The sequence below is a fragment of the Paroedura picta genome, chromosome 8 (assembly GCF_049243985.1).
Source record: "Paroedura picta isolate Pp20150507F chromosome 8, Ppicta_v3.0, whole genome shotgun sequence".
Lineage (NCBI taxonomy): Eukaryota > Metazoa > Chordata > Lepidosauria > Squamata > Gekkonidae > Paroedura > Paroedura picta.
Genome location: NC_135376.1, coordinates 47337475 through 47358538, shown reverse-complemented (window position 1 = coordinate 47358538; position 21064 = coordinate 47337475). Strand labels below are relative to the sequence as shown.

General features: G+C 41.9%; 1 protein-coding gene across 1 annotated transcript in view; it reads right to left on the bottom strand.

The window, feature by feature from the left end:
- The window catches only part of CFAP58 (cilia and flagella associated protein 58), a 113497-nt gene that overhangs the window by 79330 nt on the left and 13103 nt on the right, over positions 1-21064 (bottom strand). Inside the window, exons 4-9 of the mRNA XM_077349658.1 lie at positions 17605-17761; positions 16210-16404; positions 13564-13701; positions 10081-10240; positions 8749-8831; positions 7361-7552 (exon numbers count right to left, since the gene is read on the bottom strand). Of these exons, the coding sequence (XP_077205773.1) occupies positions 7361-7552; positions 8749-8831; positions 10081-10240; positions 13564-13701; positions 16210-16404; positions 17605-17761 (925 nt within the window). The remainder of the gene's footprint in view (positions 1-7360; positions 7553-8748; positions 8832-10080; positions 10241-13563; positions 13702-16209; positions 16405-17604; positions 17762-21064) is intronic.

The following is a 21064-nucleotide window of genomic DNA, read 5'->3' as shown; positions in this document are numbered from 1 at the left end:
TAATGTAACAGGTGACAATTGCTGAAGTCCGTCCACTCTTGCTATCCTTTTTGTGAGAACTAATATTTGCATTTCAGAACTAGTATCAGAATTAATGTTCTTGTACCTTCTGAGGAAGAGAGGTTGTTAATGTATAAGAACAGCTGCAGCATAATAGCAGAGCTTGCAATCAGCACACTTGTCCCTAATGAAAGAATTCAAGCAGAGCTGATATATAGTTGGGCCTTTTTGTATGCTAGCTTTGGGGCAAAGGCTTAATTAATTGATTACTCTACTAGGTACCTCTGACCAAACTGGGAGATAAAGCACATCTAAATATAGCAAGGTTTGTTTTTTTACAGCAGTGATGATGGTGCTCCAGAGCATTTGCCGCTGACACCAGAGATGCTTAAAAACTGCTTACAGGTTAAAATGAAAGCAGAGACCCAGTTTATAATCCACCACCTATCTTTTCTTTTTTCTTGTTAAAAACAAGCTGCCAATAGTAATAAAAGTGAGATCAAAATCAATAATGTGTATTTCAAAGCTGAAGCCTAGCTCAGCAGTCGTTTAGAATGGATCAAAATTAGAAAGTAGGTCACTGAATGTATAACCATAAAGCTCAGGACTTCGTGAACAAATGTACAATATGTTTTCTAAAGTGGTCCTTTGTAGTGTATTTGGAAAGGTTAGTAGTTTAAGTTTCCACTTAAGTAGTATCAGTTTCATTTCCCCAAGTGAGGGTAGTTTGGAAGGGAACTCAGCTTATATAAGGGTTGCTGCCTGTTCTGTTGTTGTTGGTTACTGGATGGTTATGTTGGAGTTGGTTTAAATAAAGGAGCTATTCAAGCATCAGCCGCTATGTCCAGTTATTGTGCTGGTGACAAGGATGGGATGGTGACCCAGGGGCATATTGAGGGGTTTGATCCGGCAGATCCCAGTAAATGGGAAAACTATACGGCATGCTCCGAATTTTATGCAACTGCAAATGGCAGTGCTGATCCAGTACGGAAAAAAGCAGTTTTCCTTAGTGTATGCAGGACCCACACTTTTGCACTGGCAAAGGCTGTGATTGCCCCCCTACAGCCGCTCCAACTGCAGACATATTGACTGCTTTAACCAACCACCTTGCGCCCAGGCCTGCAAGTGGTCTGCAGGCATGCCTTCTACATTTGGAACCAAAGGTCAAGGGAAAGAGCTACATCTTTCATGGCAGAGCTTTGTCCGTTGACACAACAGTGCATCTTCTCTAAGTTGGAAGACATGTTGCAGGACTGACTGGTTTGTGGTCTGACTTATGAGGCCACCCAATGAAAATTGTTCATAAGTTACCTTCCAGGCAGCCCTGGATGTCAGAGTCGCTGCAGAAGTTGCTGAAGCCAATGAAAAAGTAGTCCGCCTCTCACAAATTCCACATGCCCCAATGACCAATAGCCAACCATTGCAAAGTGGCGCAGTGCACAAAGTACGCATCAGCAGCCGATAGCAAACCACAGTGAGATTGCTATGTGCAAGTTGCCGAGGCCAGCATGAGAGAGCCTCCTGCCATTTCCGGGATGTTCAGTGACAAGCCTGTAGTCGTCAGGGCCACATTGAGTGTGCGTGTTGCACAATGTTCCTGGCTGGGGTATGCAAAGCCAGGAGATCATTGCCTGGACTACCAAGTCACCCATGAACTGGCTGCTGACAGAGTTGACTCCAGCTAAGATGAGATCCTGATAGTCTAGAATGTGTGGGCAAAACCAAATAAGAAAATAGTTGATCAGGTGTTGATCCATGGCATCAACTGTCAGATGGAGATTAACTCTGGCTCTGCATTTTCAATCACTGTGGAGGCTATCTACCACCAGATCTATCATGCAGGGGGGGGCATCCCTCGACTCTTTTTCAGGACACCTGACAGACTTCCAAAGACATCGAGTGCCAGTGCTGGGCCACGGGAATTTCTCAGTGCAGGTTCAAGACTTTGATGGGATCCTTCCACTAACTGTGGTGCCAGGGTGCCACACATGTCTGCTAGGGCAGGGATCCTCAACCTGTGGTCCTCCAGATGTTCGTGGACTACAATTCCCATGAGCCCCTGCCAGCATTTGCTGGCAGGGGCTCATGGGAATTGTAGTCCATGAACATCTGGAGGACCACAGGTTGAGGATCCCTGTGCTAGGGCTTGATTGGGACCCTCGGCATCACTCTCACTGGCATAAACCAGGTGAGCTTGGTATCTTATGAGGCTCTGGTTTGCCAATTTCCCAGAGTTTTTGGAGTGGGCTTCAGCCAATTTTAGGGCCCCCTAGTGACCCTTCCTCTAGATCCAGAGGTTTCCTCTAACCACCTGAAGCCATGCAGGGTGCCTTTCACCCTGCAGCCCAAAATTAATGCCGAGCTGGACAAGTTTGTGGCTCAGGGGGTTCTGAAACTGGTGTCACATGCAGCTTTGGAGACGCCAACTGTAACACCAGTTAAGGCGAATAGGGAGATTCGCATTTGTGCTGATTATAAGTGCACAATTAATAAGGCAATTCCATCACATCCATTCCCTGTCCCTGTTATTAGCCACGTGTTCACTTCGTTGTCTGGGGGCTGTGTATTCATCAACTTGGCCAAAGCATACCAGCAGTTGCCAGTTGAATCTGCCTCTGTGGCAGCACAAACAATTGTCATGCACCATGGAGCCTTTAAGGTCAACTGGCTTCAGTTTGGAGTCAGTGTCGCCCCCGGGATTTTCCAGAATTTTATGGAGAACACCCTCCATGACCAGGCATTCTGTGCCATCAAGCAGCTTTAGTCCTCTGAGTCCGTCATGACTTATTTTGATGAGACTCTGCTGGGCACATTGGCTTGTGATGCATCCCCATATGGGGCTGGGGTGGCACTCAGCCATGTTATGTCTGATGGCTGGGAAGCCCCCATTGCATTCTATTTATGGACACTGACAGCAATAGAGCATAATTATGCTCAAATTGTTCGAGAAGCCCTCACTACTGTGGCTGCCATCCACAAGTTCCATGACTTTCTCTATGGGGGCCATTTACCATTGCCACAGACCATAAACCATTGCTGGGCATTTTTGTCTTGCAGAAACAAACCCTGAAAATTTTTGTCCTCAAGGGTTTTCCCACTGGACAGGGTTTTCTTCCAGGCCTATGACTACACCTTGGTACACCACTCGCAGGTAGAGATGGGGCATTATTGTTGGAAACTCTCTCTGGCCCACTGGTCTGTGCAGCTGATGTGGCCATCCTCTCAACCAAGGGCCTTGTTTTGGCTCAGGTATTTCAGTGTGTTTGGCAGGGATAGCCCCCAAAAGCAGCCTTACTCCTCCCCCTCTCCTGCCAATGAGAGCTTTCGGTGCACAAGGGGTGCCTGCTGTGGGTGAGGGTGGGTTGTTATTTCTCCTTCCCTTGAAGCTGTACATTTTGGCCACCCAGGAACAGTGCACATGAAGGCACTGGCACACAGTTATGTACGGTGACTGAACTTGGATGCAGAGGTGGAGGGCTGGGTATGGGCATGTGACCCTTGTCAGCTCTCCCGTCTGCCATATCATGAGTCCTGGTTCATTCCTGGGAGGTGGCTCATGCTCCTTGGTCTTGGCTTCATTTAGATTTTGCAGTGCCCTTCCAGGGCCAGACCTTCCTAATAGTAGTTGATGCCTTGACTAAATGGTTAAAGGTCATTCCTGTAGCCTCTATGGCTTCCCGAATGGTCATATGGGAACTCCGCTATTTATTTGCAATGCATGGCATTCCAGATGTTGTAGTTTCTGATAATGGAACTTCATTCACATCTGTGGAGTTCCGGGAATTCCTAGCAAACAAACTCATCTGCCAGGTACCGTCTGGTCTGTTCCACCAATCCTTGAATGGGCAGCTGGGATGGTCTGAACCACTAAGGAATCGTTGTCCAGGATTGTGCGGGGCAACTTGGATCAATACCTTGCTAGCTTCCTTTTGACACAGCATGTGACACCGTATGCCATGACTGGACATTCTCTGGCCAAACTGCTTATGCGCCAGAAATTGACTACTTGACTGGTTGCTACTTGACTGATTGCACCTGGACTTTGTGGACATATGGCCCATACGGTAAGACTCTCAGGGTGGTCAGCAATGGCTGTTTAAGCCAGCTGACTTGGTGTTTTTGCAAAGCTATGGCCTCTGTTGGCTTCCTGCAAGCATTACTGAGGTGACTGGCCCTTTTTCTTACAGAGCCATGACCTCGGATGGCAAGGAGTTCCACTGCCATATCAGCTGTGGTGCCAGGAAGTATCTGACCAACTGCCTACAGACTTGGCTATGGACACAGAATTGATAGCCCCAGCCCCAGCACAAAGTATCCTGCTCCCAGACCCAACAGTCATGGCCAGAGTGATTCTGGAGGAGGCTATGGACCCTCAACCAATATCTGAACAAAGGGATGGGGAGCAGAACGGGGACTCTACGTTGACTTCTGACCCAGGTTCCCCATCCTTTCTTTTTAAAAACATTTTTTTAATGGGAGCAACAATTGCCTGGGGTTCTTCACCACACAAACTGGGTAGCATAAATGTATGAAGAATTTATAAGAAATTAAGACTTACTGCTTACTGACAAAATTTAGAAGAACGATGTTCCACTTAAAAGGCTGAGGGTCTTCTTTTTTCTTTTTCTGAGACACTGTGGATAGTCACGGCTAATGGCAGGATACTGACCAAAGCGGACAAAGTTTTGCCTTGGAGTAGCTGAGCCAGTTGAATTCTGGTTCTTCAGGGATTCTTAGAGCCTCTTGTGGTGCAGAGTAGTAAGGCAGCATACATGCAGTCTGAAGCTCTGCCCATGAGGCTGGGAGTTCAATCCCAGCAGCCAGCTCAAGGTTGACTCAGCCTTCCATCCTTCCGAGGTTGGTAAAATGAGTATCCAGCTTGCTGGGGGGTAAACGGTAATGACTGGGGAAGGCACTGGCAAACCACCCTGTATTGAGTCTACCATGAAAACGCTGGAGGGCGTCACCCCAAGGGTCAGACATGACTTGGTGCTTGCACAGGGGATACCTTTAACTTTAGCTGAGCCAGCTGAATTCTGGTTCTTCAGGGATTCTCCAGTTTTCAAATACCTTGACTCCATCTGTTCCTTATTCTTTTCTCATAATTCAACCATGATTTAATCATCTACAATACCATGACATTTGATATGTTTGTTTTGATATTGTAGAGGTTTTTTAATCAACTAAAATAGATGTACGTCTTTTTTTAATCAACTGAAATACATTCTGTTATTTATATTCCATTTCTCCAAGGACATTGTTTAGTGTAAATGGACTGTTCAAGATTACCTATTGTCTAAATTTCTCCCTCAATAGCAAAGTAAAAGAGGGAATGTCAGTCCTTACTTTGGGAATTAAGCTCCAGCTGCCAGTGACTATGCCTTCTGTCATGAAAAGATGTAGAGAGCAGTGTTCTCCTCCTGATTGGCATTGGAATATGGGATGCCCTGAGCTGCCAAGTATGTAGTTCTTCACCTGGTTCAGGTTTTAGCTCATATTCTATGGCTTTTTGGTCCTGGGAGAGACTGTAGCAATACTGCAAGTGGATGAGTCCATTCAGGGGATTTCTGGTCTGCTTATTCCACTGGCTTTTGAACAGGAGCCTGCTGTGGGTAGAGGAAGCAGGAAGTCTTCCTTGAAGGCCATTGAGTACTGGGAATCTTGAGGAGTTTTCCTTCCCAATCAAGGTTAAACCAGGGGAGGTCGTTACACTACCCCATCATGAAAGTTTATTTACTATGTCATTCTTTCTCTTTCTTTTTAGAAATCAATCTCAACTGGGCAACAGCTGAATTTGGTACTGTCTTTTATTTTCTTGATGGTAGCATCTTGAGTGAACTTCATTTCTCAGGCAGGCACCTGAGGAAAGACTGGTAATGGGTCAGAGCAAAACTGCCAGTAGAGACTCTATTTATGGGTCACTAGCAGCAAAGACTTCTCTTTAACCAAAATTTGAATCATAGAATCAGAGCTCAACAAAACTCAGTGCGTTTTAGTGCAATTTTATGTAAATATGTCATTGGTTATTGCCATTAGTAAAACATCTGCACTATATATAACTTTTGCTATCAGCTATCCAGTACATCAATCCTTGGTACATAGCACAGAATAGTATAAAATAATAGTTAAAATATTATTATGGAGTAATACTATGGAGAGACTGAGACTCTCAGGTAAAGTAAACAAAACCAGATGATTACATTTAACTTACCATAAATACCCCCATAATCATATCTCAAATGTGTTAAAACAGGTGATAATGAGTAAGTCCATCTTTGACTTAACAAAAATGAGGAAATGTTTGACACATGAACTATTACCTCATCATTCTGTTAGTGAATTGGTTGATATGAGTTAGTTCAGCAGATGTACAAGCAAGAGGGCAATTGGTTGCTTCTTTCTCCACAACAGCTTGGATGATGTTTGAGCAAAATTCAAAGTACCAAGGAGCACCCAGCTAAATATAGACCTGGAATCCAAGATCTTAAGGTGTCCATCAGGGAAAATTGTAAACAGCTAACCAAGAACATCAGTCACCTGTTTTGCAGTCCTTTAGTAAGTGCTGTAATTCTATTGTTGATTTTATTGTTGTGTTGATATTTTGGTGCAATAATTTTGTTTAGCGATTTTTGTACAAAATGCATTGTATTTGTTGATGTTAGATGCTTTTTCTTTGTTTTAAATAAATGTTATTCATGATTCCTTGTTATGCTGCCATAAAAGGGATGTGGAACAGGAAAGAAATATTTCAAATTAAATAACCAAACAAACAACTGACATATTCCATGCAGACTCCAAACCTCTTGGTAATTGCCAAGATCTGAATTACTGGGTGCTATAATGATTCTGACCTGAACAGTAGTCTTGTCTATCCCCTCTGCACAGCCATAGGGGTTAGAACATACAAAAAACCCTCATTTTTCAGAACAGGTTCTCTGCTTGTGTGGCACTCTTGAAGGCAGAGATTCCTGATTATAATTCATAAGAACATCAGTAAAATCCTTGTACCACCAAGAAAAATGTCAAAAACTCCATCAATTAATAGGGTTGCCATCTTTGGGTTGGGAAATTTCTGGCGATTTGGAGGATGAAACCTGGGGAAGGTGAGGTTTGTATGGGGGAGCGACCTTAGCAGGATACAAGGCCATACATTCCACCCTCCACAGCAGCCATTTTCTCCTGGAAAACTCACCTCTGTCATCTGGAATTTGGTTGTAATTCTGGGAGATTTTCAGGCCCTACATGCAGGCTACAAGAGGAAATAGGTTTGCAACCCTATCCATAAAGTCAGGAATTGAGTGGGCTTTCTTATCAGTTCTAAAAAGTAAAATAACTGTGTCCATAAACAGTTGTATCTTACCTTTTGTGTGAGCTCACTAGCTTCATTAATATAACGGTCTCTCTCCTTCTCCAGTTGAAAGATAATCTTTCTCTGTTTCTGAGCTTCATCCTTAAAATTTTGAATTTCCTCTTCCAGATTCTTCTTTGATTGTTCATGGAGCTTAACAAGGTTCATCTGTTTTTGAGTTACACCAGCAGCTTTCAGCAAGTTCTGCAAGCACAAGGTTAAGGTGGTCACTACTAGGGATGTGAATTGTGGGGGAAAAAACAATACTTTTCAGATTCAAGGTTTCCTGATTTGGTACAGCTCAAATCAACCAAATCAATGATTTTGTGTATCGATTCAATTTTGGCCAATTTGGGAAACTCAAACCAATTTGTCAAAATAGTCACAAGGCAGCTAATCTTACTGTGGAGAGAAGCTTCTCCAGAGATTAGCTGTTCAACAGCTCTGCAGTTATTTAAAGGGACCTAGGACTCTTTAAATGCCGGTAGACCCCACCAAACAGCTGATCTTTAGGAGTCTTTAAATGTCTCCCCAAAGACCCCCTGAGTTGGCAGAGAGTGGCCTAGGAGGATTCTGGGGGGAGGCATTTAAATCTCTTATGAGATTTCCTTGATTTGCTAATGTACTTCAATAAATACAAGAAACCCTTTTAACATCTAAGGTAATTCATTCTGGATGAAAAATACTACTTCCCTATTGAATAATGCCAGTGAGACAAACACTGGCTTTCAGTACCAAATCAAATAGTGCTCACCAATTTCCCAAATGTAGTAGAAACTGATACAGCAAAATTAGGAACGAAAACTGGATCTAGGTGTATGGTTTTTGCTTGTATCCTTACCTGAATCACATTTCATAATGAAATTAAAGTTAAAGTACCACTCCTCAGTGTTCTGTTATGTACAAAGAGATGACAGATCTGTTTTCCAGAGTTAAAAGTACAAGGTCATTGCAGCAGGCTACCCAGAAACAAACTACCTGGCAGGGTCAAGCAGCAAGACCCACCTGGGTGCGGCAGGGTGGGACCAAGGTAAGAGAGGTGCAGCAGCCTTTGCAATCTAGTCCAGGGATGCACAAAGGGTATGGAGGCAGTGAACAAGCCCAGGTGTTTTGATGCAAGGCAGGGAATAGAGAACAGGGCAGATACTAACTCAAGGGCCGGAGCTATGTGGACTGAGGAAGGGGATGTGGGAGGAAGGCTGGCAAGAGAAGCAGATTGCCCCATCATGGGTCTTCTGTGGTGTAGTGCAGTGTAACCCTGAGGTGAGCGAAGTAAATCAAACTTTCAGCAATCTGTATTGATAAATAAAGCAAACAGCATAAGGAAACAGTGACTGGGTCCACATGATCTCAAGATTCCAGGTACTATGTTCTCCTGCCCCCATGGGTACCACACTCACCTTGTTCAAGATATCCCTCTCTCTCACAAGTTCATCTATAGCTTTTTTATCAATTTCTGCTTGCTTTTTTGCTGCTTCCAACTCTAAAACACAATAAAAATTCAGATTGCACAATTTGAACCAATGAAGAATCTATGGGTTTTTTAAAATTCATTTAATTGCACAAATCATGATGATCCCTCTTTAGGCATGCTATACGTGAAGCTACATGATGGAAAAGTTGTGGGGCAAGTTTATTTATTTATTTTATTTTAAGCATTTCTATGCAGTCCCCTTGACCCAACACAGGGTCTCTAAGAAAGCAAACATTAAAACAGCATATAAATATAAAAATATGATGAAGCAAAACACATAAAACACATTTTAACACACAACCAGGAAGGAGGGCTATTAAGAGTTAGTGGAGGAATGCCCCCCCCAAAAAAGTCTTCACCCCCTGGTAGAAGACACTGATAGAGGAAGACAGACCAATCTCCCTAGGAGGGAATTCCAAGGATTCAGTGCCACCACCAAGAAGGTCCTTTCTCATGTTGTTACTGTCTAGCCTCAGAAGGCAGGGCCACCCAAAGTTCTGTTGGAACTCTGGTATTATTTTTTCAGCCCATTGGGCCTGGCAACAAAGTGATGTGCTTATATTTATAAACCACTCATCAGGAATCTCAATCAACATCTTTGATATTTACAACTCAGGCATATAAACTTCAGCTATGTCACTATTATTCAATACTATTGCTATTATTTCATCCTAGAGCCCAAAACTGTAGCCTTTCAATAGAGTCCTGCATGCAGGAGAACTTGGCCATAGCCAAATATTTACAACCACTCTTGTAAAGATTATGTCAATTTTTCCTCCATTCACATGAGAGCAGCTTTCGAGTCAGGATCTTGCTTGTTTACATATGTTATTTTCTGATGGAACTCTGTAACCACTACCATATTCTGCAAGAGTGAACATATTCTCAGAAGTTAGAAGGTTCTGTTATAATGCCTTTTCCAGGCATGTAAAGTGCTATTATCACTTTGTTGATCTTTTGCGTCACATTCATAGTTGATTCATTCCTGTGGTTTCATGTAGACTTCAAAAGCACAGGTAACAAGATGAATCTTTTAGAAAGACTGTCAAAAATCCCCGGACAGAACTTAAATCCACTAGAAATCCCTTCTGAAATTTGCCCTTCAAGAAAGATTCAAACTAACCTAGGTCCATATTACCTAATCCTATTCTGGTCATGAGTTCCTCATCATGGACAATGGTATTGACTGCCACAGGGGGAAAAACCCACAGTTCATTCAATAAGATGTTCACACCGTTGTTCTGAGTTTGAATCTTACCTTTCTCCAGCCCACTGATCTGATTTTTAAAGGTGTCTCTTTCACATTCTGCCTGCGTTTTATGTTCCTCCACAGCACGTAGTTTTCGCTGCATAAGCTCTCTTGCTTTGGAAAGCTTTGAAATCTCTTGACGCATCTGAGACAACTCATCTTCTCTTGACTATGTAAGACAAGCAAGAGATATGCAATAGTCATGACAGAATTTATCAGCACCTAACCTCTCTGCTACTTCTATCTCTGCTACTTCTATCTCATATTAGGACGAATAGAACAATGACATTTCCAATCAAGGAGGCTACAAGAAATACAAAAATAGCACAATTGTAAGAACACTCTCCTAAGAGTAATCCCCAACAAACAAATCTGAGTAAGATTCTGAGTAGACCTGTTTGGGGTTGTTCTTGTTTTTCATCCTATCTCCAGACTATCCCATTTTATCTCTGAGTTCTTATTACCAAGGAAATATTTGGTAATATAGCTAGACAACCTTTTTTCCTGAAGAAGAAAGAACCATAACTACCATCTGAATGACTTCCATTCTGTCTTCCCATGAGAAAAAGCTATTGAATTATCATGTAAATTACAGGCTGCACCTCTCTTCTATTATGTCATCTGTTTTTAGTGTACAAGTGAAGGGGAACCAAAAAAAGCAAGGTGCTAATGTTAAATCACAGCCATCTTTTTAGCATGTCTACATGCATATGTCTGTTCATGAAAATGCACCTTGGGTGTGAGCTCTCTTGAGTTTAGCAACAGTAGAAAGTGAGGAAGGAGATGGTATAGCACGTAATCCTCAAAAATAACCGATGTCAGAGATCCCGTTGTTCCCTCCACCTCCATGAGAGTCATGGGAAGATGGCTAGGTAAGCTGTAATGACAGGGCACAAGAGCAAGGAACAAAGGGGAATGAACAGAGAAGTTGAGAGGGAAGATGAGACTTTCCCCACAATTTGTGATGCCACTACCTGGAACAAAGATATGATAATGAAGAAGAGCAACTGTATTGGTCTGTTGCAACAGAATTACAGTACCCTGAAGACTAAAGCAAGAGTTTTCATAGGCTAAGAATAGCGTCTTGCCTATGAAAGCTTTTGCTACAACCCATTTTGTTAGTCTTTAATGTACTACAATACAGTTTGTTTTTTCACACTATATTCAGTATACTCAAAGGGAGATTGCTGGTTTTATAATATGGTTGTAATAACATCTTTTCTATCTGTTATTTTCTAATTGGTTTTTATAATCTCAACAACCTGTAGCTCTGGAATTAAATCCTTTTGTTACCCCAGACCACTGGATCCTGATAAATCTTTCTATATATGTACCTGGTAAGTTGTTTTCATTGTTATAACCTACAGCATTCCATGAAAGAGAATTATTTACCAGAAAATTACTCCTCCACATAGGAGACATATTCTACTCAATATACTATTGGTTTTCTGTCCTGTTCTTTAACATAAACCATGTAGTAATCAAAGATATCCTCTTGGCTTGATGCAATAGATGAGCACTGGCAATATCTTAGCTTTTATAATGTATTTATTTATAGTCTGTCTTTCTCACAGGGACTCAAGGTGGATTACTTATGGTGAGTCAGTTCAATCAAAAAAATGGGACATTCAATAAACAGTGCATTAAGATGGTAGCAGTCTGGAACCAACCAGAAAGAACTGAAACATGTATTAACATAACATACTAAGCAGTCAAAAAATTACATAATACAAAAATTACATAACAGGATCTGTTGAGAAAGTAGTAGTAGTAGTAGCAGCAGCAGCAGCAGCAGTAGTAAATTGAGTAAGCTATATGGAGCAGTATGCCGCAGTAGTAGTACTAGTAGTAGTAGTAGTAAACAAAGTTATATGAAGTATATACCACAGTCCCGAATCATATATCCAAGGAAGTTGTAAAAACAATTTCTGTAGTGCAACCCTATTACCTGTGCAAAAAGGCCATCTCAAATAATTCAGTTTTGCATTGCTTGCAGAAACCTGGGAGAGTGAGAGCCTTCCTGACCTCCTTGGGCAGGCCATTCCAGAAGATGAGAACCACAATGGAGAAAGCACATGTATGAGTAATTGTTGATTGTGCCCATTTACAGGTTGGCACCTGCAGAAGGCCCGGCTAAGATGAGTGAACCTGCCCTGGTGGAGCATAAGGGTAAAGTGACCAAATCCATGAAGCAAAGTTTGAATCCAGTGGCATGAAGGGCTCTGTATGTGATAGCCAATATCTAAAGTTGAGCCCAGGAACAGATGGCCTGGCAGTGTAATGTCTGCAGAATGGGAGTCATGTGCATGCTCCACCTAGCTCCTGATAATAGCCAAGATGCAGCATTTTGAATCAGCTGGAATTTCCAAGGAAGGCCTAAGGATCGTACATTACAATAGTCTTGTCTTGAAGTTACTGTGATATGGATCCTGGTAGTCAAATCAACCATATCAAGATAAGGGGTCACCTTACAAGCTAGGCTGAGTTTAATTGAGTCCAATACATGAGGAAGGATTTGAACCAGTTTAAGGCACATCTTCTGATACCTACCTACCTACCTACCTATCAAAGACTGGATATAAATCCAATAAGAGCAACAGAGAGTCATGGCCTTTGTGGTATCATGGTACCCAAGATAGAGGTCATCAGCTAAAGCTAGCAGTGCCATCTCTGCCCCATAGCCTGACCTGAAGCCAGACTGAAATTTTTTAGAACAAATGAGCTACAGAAATAGAACCTTTCTAAAGAGCAGAAAATATAGGAACACATTCCATATATACAAAGTGTAAATGCCTGCTGTGAGCTAACTTGCATTGGCTGAACTTTTCCAATTCATAGCTCCAGCTTTGATTTAGCAAGATATTTCATTTGAGTTATTTCAAAACAGCCATATAAAGTTAGACTATACCAGTAATACAGAATAGATACAGCATTAGTCTAAATACGTACTCACAGTGCAGTGGGGAATGCCACCAAGTCACAACTGATTTATAGCAACTCCCTAGGGTTTTCAAGGCAAGAGGCAAACAGAGGTAGTTTGCCATAGCCTGCCTCTGTGTAGTGATCCTGGTATTCCTTGGTGATCTTCCATCCGAGTACTAATCAGGGCCGACCCCACTAAGCTTTCAAAATCAAACAAGATCAGGCCAACCTCGGCCGGCCAGGTCAGGACAATTACACCATTTTAAATTCATTGAAGCCATTGGGTTTAGATGAGCATAACGATGCTTAATGGGATTGTAATTTCAAACAGATTTTTAAAAATCAGATTTTCAGATATGTAAGCATACAGAAACGACCAGTGATCTTACCTGTGAGGGGTCATTCTCCCCAGAGGTATAGGAAGACATCTTGGGTTGTTTTATTCTCCGGTTCAGAACCGGAGAATGGAACAACCCAAGATGTCTTCCGCCTCTGGGGGAGAATGGCATTATGTACCATGTTACTTCTAAATCTGGATTATTAATCACAGAAGGGTATTCTTGGACTTACTCTCAGCTCTGTAGTTTTCTGCTGGTTCTCTTGCATGAGTTGTTCAATGGCCAAGCCGTGTTGTTCATTGTCTTGCTGCAATTTGGTATTTCTCATTGTAAACTGTTCCAGTTCTTTTGTGGCTCTTTCATTCAGGATCTGTGAGATTGTAATACACACCCAATAAATTTGTTTACAATCTGATTACTGTGCTCAAATAAACCCACCTTACTTTGAACTTCTCTAGATTTTAAACATGAAGAGAACACTTTCACATTTTACTTTATCATTTTTATCATTAATTAAACTAGTAATACACTGAGAACTGTGATAAATGTTTAGCAGTTGGTGGGGAGAGGTAACAACTCATAATGAACAACACAGTGCATTTTTCATTCCAGGATCATTGTGAGACTCCCCCCACCCCCAAGGTGGCAGATAAATATTGTAATTCCTGTTTGCCATTTGGCAGCACATATTGTAATAACAGCAAATGAATGAGAGAGCAAAATATGTTTCATTAGTAAAAAGAATCTCAGTATATTAATAAACAAATGCTAAAAGAATAAAAGGGACAGACCATAGCTGAGTAGTGCAATTGTTTTGCATGCAGATACTCAGATTCAGTGTCTAACTGTTCTACAGGTAACAGGACTATATGAAAAACATTTCTAAGACCCAAGAGTCAGAGCCAACCAAAGTAGACAACACTGGGCTATTTAGCCAAACAGTGTGATGATGTGAGAGATCAATAATGAAAGAGGAGTCTCTCAGTTCTCACTGGGCTCCAGGGTCTGGCTTCCACTAAAAGGATGGGGTCTCAGTGTGGGAGAGGATTCATTGGTAGGATCATGTTGCACTACCTATGGAACCATTCCCTTTCTTCATCCTCCTTCCTGAGCTGCCACCTCTTAAGCTTCCTAAGTAAACACCCACCTCTTTCTCAGCTGCTTGAGCCTTCTTTACAGAAGCTTCCCTGGAGCCACCTCAGAACACCACCCAGACTCATAAGGGGGCTCATATCTATAATCCTGCTCCTGCATATCTGTCCAACAGCCAGGAACAGAGGGTTCCAGACTAAGAACTTAATTATCAAGAACATCCAGGTCAGATCTGGATGAGGACTGCAGCACGTGGGCTTAAGCCTTACATCAGTATCATTTTCCTTACCCGAAACAACTTCAAGGAACCATTATTTCACCAGTTGTGGAAGCATAGCAGCTCCTTGTGGCCATTCCATGTCAGGAAAAGAGCATTAGGAGAAGGCTGTCTTTCCCCCATGCATAGTGGTTTTCATTCAAAGTTAGCCTGCAGCTCCTGGGAATTGATTCCTGAATACAGAACTCCCTAATTATATCTGTACACCACATATATAGAGGTCATAGGGCTGCCAGGCTGAAAACCCTCAGAAAATTGGAGGGGCAGAGTCTTACCCAAATGGTGTCCCACAGTGTCATTACTTCTGGCCACATAACCAGAAGTGATGGTGCAACACTGTGGGATGCTCTAGGATTTCCCCAAAATTTTACTGCTGAAAACCATGGAGTTTTATGGAATTCTTCAAGCAACTCATGATGTGGTGATGTCAATTCCAGTTGCATAACTAGCAATTATATTGCAATATCATAGGAAGCTGTTTTGACTTCAACACCCCCCAGGTGGCCATCAAGTGGCAGCAGAGGACAAAAGCTAAAAGTAATGTTGGACAGGGTTGGTTTATCCATGTAGCACATGTAGGACTATGGGCCCTGCACTTCCAGGGTCTCCATGCAGTGCCTTTACTGCCCCCACCCCCCATGGATTAGGGTCATAGTCTCTCTCCTTCCCCCTTGTCCCTTTTAAAAACGCTCAGAGTGAGGTCCCTTTCCACTGCAGGGGACTTCTCCACTCCCAATCTGGCTGCTCCCTCCATAATTGTACCCTGCTAGGGCCCCATGAATCCTTAAACAGGCACTGGTGCTATGAGCCCTGCGGATCCTTAAACCACTCCTGATGTCAGGGATTCAAGGGCTTTATAATATGTAATAAATAGCCCTTAGTGACATTCTGGTGGCAGCAATCACTGCTATCATCTGGCTCCCAAGTGAAAGGTAAGGGTAAGGATATGAACAGTCTTTATCTTCTAGGAATTGTTGTGCTAATGTGTGCCCCAACCTACCTTTTCAGGCAGTGTAAAGAGTCCACAGTTACTTTAGACAGTAATCTAAAGGAACATAATCAGCAACTACATGTTCATTCAAAGTGCAAGGGTGTGCTATCTTACCATAGACATTTAGAAGAGCTTCTAAGCTGACTTCAACATGAGAGAGGGCCAGGGATGGCTTTTTCTGCAGAAAGTCAATGTTATTTGGTGATTATAGTGTGGGACTAAGACCAGGGGCACCTAGGTTTGTATCCTTGCCTGCCTTCCAATTTGCTGGGTGACCTTGGGGCAGTCTTTCTCTCCCAACCTTATCCTAAACTTTTTGGAGGAAGGGTGAGATTTTTTTTTAAATATGTTAAATGAAGTGTATTGACAGGGAGGATGTCTAGATTAAAAAGTCAGTGGTTTCCTCCAGTATTTTAATTCTATTATGATCAAAGTTAAGAAAAGCCTTCCCTACTGTATTCCTAAACTTAATCTCTGTGAGTGTTCCTGAGCTGGTTTGACGGAATACCCCCCTTCACCTTCTGCTCTTTGAGTTGCTGTTCAAGCTTCAGAAGTTCCTCCTTGTTTTTATTCATCCCCTGCTGCATTGTTTTCATTTCAGCTGCTTTGTTCTCCAAATCAAGGTGAAGCTGTTTCAGATCTCTCTCCATTTTATCTTTCTTTCGAGATTCACGTGAAGCCTCATTCTGACGCAACTGGATTTCTTGATTGAGCTGCAGCGGTGACAAAAAGGAAAATATCAATGTTTTGTCCATATTTTAGGGGAGTCAGTATATATTTACCAGTTGCTAACTATGGAACTGGATAGTTTGTACCATATGAAAAAGGTTTCTAGAAAATGTACAAAGAAGATGTAAGATGAGACCAGGGTGGCTCAGCAAAGGATCTGCTAAAGAAATTTTGCTTGAATGGGGAAGTTAATGGAAAAGTGGCTTGATGAATAAAGAGAGGCAAACTGTTTTCAAGGCTGAAGAAAGAACCTGACAATAAATAATGAGCAAGAAAGGGTGAGATTATCAAAGTAATAGGTGATAGGCAGAACTAGTTTTTGGATCATTAAACTCCATGAGAAATCTGAAAGCATCTGTAATCCCTGCAAAAATCAGCTAGCATATGAAAAAGTAAATTAACTGTACACTATGCAAAAAGAACTGCTTAAAACATAATTTACCTCAAGCTGCATCCATCTTATAATGATTCTTTGTACTGCTTTCACTGCTGTTGGAAATATAGTATCTACACGATCAACTGAGCAGAGATTTCCTGTCCTATAATCTAGCAGCTCTTTTTCCCCATTCCATAACTGCCTGCATCTTTTCCTGTATATCTTTGTAATGTAATGGATTTGGAATTCAGAGGAACTAGGAGATTGTAGCAATAGATTCTGGCACAATGAGGAAAATGGCTTATGTGAGTAGCTGATAGCAGAAAAACAGTACCAATAGGGGCAGAAACTTTTAAAATACACACTTTCCTGTCTACATTGCATTATTTCAAAAAAGCAGACCACAAAGATTTGGGAAAGATTAGAGCAGCACTGGAGGAAATGAGGGAAATTGACAGAGGACTTTGTTGGGTGGATGCTCAAAAAGAAAACCAAATGGTTTGGAAGCAAGGGTGGAGTCAAACAGCCATGTCAATGAGGTATCCATCAGAAGCCAAGGAATTCCTCTAGCAGACAAGAAAGGGCCCAGAGATGACATGCAAGCCAATCTAAGCAATCTGTGTCAGAGATCAATGGAAGAGATGAAAACACAGATGATGCCCCATCACTGACGACTTCTTGCTGAGTTGCCTGAAAAAAGATTTGGAAAGTGAAATAGCAGGTAGCAGTTAATAGAGGTGAATTGCAAAGGTGGAGAAGCCTCCCTGACAAAGACAATAATGACAGCTACCCAGATAGTGACACATACCTGAGCAATGGTGGAGTCTGCCTGAGTTTTTGTCTTTTCTGCCTCTGTCTGTTGGTCTGTCATATTTGTTACATTTTCTCGTAACCTTACAACCTCTGACAAAAGCTGGTCTCGCTCCTTTGTTACTTCCTCCTTAAATCTTAGCAGTTCCCGCATGCTGGAAGAAAAAGAGATTTGAGTCAGCTATGTCACAGCTACTCGGCATTCTCAGTAAAATGTGTTTTGTGGAGAATGGGAGTCTGGGGGCATTGAGCTCCGCTTCCAAAAAGCTCACAAAAGTTGTCAATTAATTTATACATTTACTAAAAACATCCCCCTTTGTGAAAGAAATATAACTTCTAGTGAATAGGTTTTATTCAGATTTAAAAAAAATATCCATCCTCTCACAGGAGAAAAAAAAATCATCACCACTCTAACAGGCATGCCCTGAAACATACATGTTATTTGAATGCCCCATTCCTCCTACTCTTTTCTTGTCGTTTATTCAAGACATTGCATGTGAATAGGTCAGGATATCAGATAATACATACAAATGATGATTCATGAGCTGGGGGATGTACAGACAAAAGATACAATCCAGAGAAAGTACATATTATTGCCAGAAATCACTGCGACATTCAAGTAGATTGTGTGGTTGCATGGCATTTAAACAGAAGAATAGCAGTAACCATAGCTAATCTAGAAATGCTGAAATCCACTTGATAGTATGCCACCAATCAATGCTGCATAACAGAAAGGACTAATGCTACCTGTTCATGGAAGGCATCAATCAATACATGGCACCCTTCAATACAAGGCACCAATCAATATATACACAAGCCACATGGCATACAGGACTGAAGGACGACAATAAACAACGGCAGCCACACAGTGCAGACCTGCCTGCAGACGGGAATTTGAATCCTCTAGCAGCCTTACATAGCATCAGTCTGGTAATAGACAACTTTTTTCACAAAACCAACAGGAAAGAAAGACTAAAATTCCACCAGTCAGTTTTATAGCTAGGAGATTATCATTCTCAAGGTGGGCCTAGAAGTCACTGGAAATTACACCCGGTCTCCAATCAGTTCCCCGGAGGAAGTGGCAGCTTCAGCTAATGGACTATGTCACATCATATCCCTGCTGAGTACCCTCCTCTTGCCAAATCTTGCCCTCCCCTCCAGGAATTTCCCAAGACAGTGATGGCAACCCACCCAGTAAGCAGTATGTCTGCTTGCAGAATCTAGACCTATCCTTCAAGAGATTGGTGTAAAAATAGACCCAGAAAGTTAGATAAATCTGAGGGGAGTCCTATACAAAGCTCTAGTGGAACCATACAGATTTAACAAATCTGAAGTCTTTACTTCAAGCCTAGAGCTTTGGGTTGGGTGTCACCAATATGCAGATAGCACTTAACTCTATATTTCATCATCCAAGCCTCCAGGTGCACCCATCTTGGTTCTGAACCAGTGCTTTGAGGCTGGGGTCAGGTGGCTAAGGCAAAACAAACTGAAGCTGACTCCAGATAAGACAAGAGGTAATGCTGGTTGGGAAAGGCTGGTATTTTAGGGGGACTGAATTCACTTGTCCTAGATGGAGTAACACTGGCTTTTTCAGAGCAGGTTAAGGTCTTTGGGGTATCTTGGACACTTCCTGTCTTGCTCATTGAAAAGCAGACTGGCACAGTGGCTAGGGGCACCTGCTATCAGCTGCAATTTATTTGTCAACTTTCTTATTACCCAGACTCAGTTGATCTTTCTTAGTACCTAGGCCATGATGATTGGTAACCTTGCAGTCGGATTACCACAACATGCTTTATGTGGGGCTATTCTTGAAGACAACCCAGAAATTACAGCTGGTCCAGGATGCAGCCGCCTGACTGCTGTCAGGGCTAATTGCAGGCAGCATAGACTGTCATTTTAAAACTGCTTCATTTTTGGTCAGTCTGTTTCCAAGTTCAGTTCAAAGTACTGGTTATGACCTTTATAAAGCCCTTCACAACCTAGGGCCCATGTATTTGAAGGACCATGCCTTTCCATATACAGCACCTATAGTCATCAGACAGCCATCTATTGGGTATCCCACCACTTAGGGTGGCCCATCTGGCATTAACCAGAGACCAGTCCTTTTCCAACTGGCTCTGTGGAATGTGCTCCCAGAAGTGGGGGTAGGGGGTCCCTTGTGGATCTTCTGAAGGCATTGCAAGCTCTTCCTGTTTGCCAGGGCTTGTGAGGAGGTTGGAACAGTAAGCATGTTTTAAGGGGAAAAGGGGAGATTTGGGACTCGTTATTTTGTTTCTGGTTTTAACTGAAGATATTTGAATTATTAGTTTAAACCACCTTGAACCAAGAAGAAAGGCAAAATATAAATGTTTTAATTAATAAATATAATATACATGCACATTTGAGACAGCCAGCTACAGATAATCAGATAGTACAATGCATGGACAGATGGTTCAACTATCATTTTCTTCAGTCCTCTTTATCCAGTCACACTCCCATATGTTCATTTGGTTGACTGCCAAGACCCACTGGTTATTGTATGTTTCATTCTTTATGTGAAAACCATTTGTTGTAAAGAAGCATTCAATTATTTGATTCCTCATGTACAATCTGTAGTAATACGCCCCAGAAACACAGTCATCAATTCAAAAAGAACTTAACTGGTATGTGCAAGTGTAAAGGTTCAACTCATCCTGCTACATAAATCGAATTCTCACTGTTGGTAAACCTTGGATTGGACTGTATTTCTACAGGCTGCACATGAGAACTCACATGATCCAATGCTCCATTATACAGAGCCAGCATAATGTGATGATTAGAGAGTGGCAATATGATCTGGGAGATGCAGGTTTAAATCTGTACAGTGCCATGGAAGTGTGAGGGGTGATTTGGGGCCAGTTACACACTCTGTATCATGTTGTTAAACCAATATAATGGAGGAGAGTAAGAATGATGTAGGCCACTTTTGGTCCCATTGAGAGAAAAGGTGATGTATAAATGAAATAAATATAAACAAAATGAATTAAACCCTCCACATAGAAAATTATGGTCTCTGTGGAAAGGGTCCTAGCTTAGTTTCTCCCTAAAATTTCAGATATGTATGTTTGGTCAACTTATTTTAGAGGGAATAGCAATGCAAGTGGAAAGAGTCTGCCTAAATTATAGGAGCTACAGAGCTAAATTATAGGAGCTAAATTATAGAAGCTACACAACCTAAACACTGATTTACCAAGTCAATGAGAACTAAGAGATTGTGTGATGCAGATATTAAAAATCAAGACCCTTTAATTATTCAGTGTGTAATATTTCACTATCTAGAACTTATAATTGCAAATTGACATATTGCACCTTTTGATTTATTTTATACTGTTATTAGCTTCAAAGCCCATTCCTAAGAATGGACCTTGAAAAGCCCCCCCCCCTGGTCAGGCAGCTGAAAGTGGCTTTGGGCTGCAGCTCGCAGCCAGATCAAGTGGGGG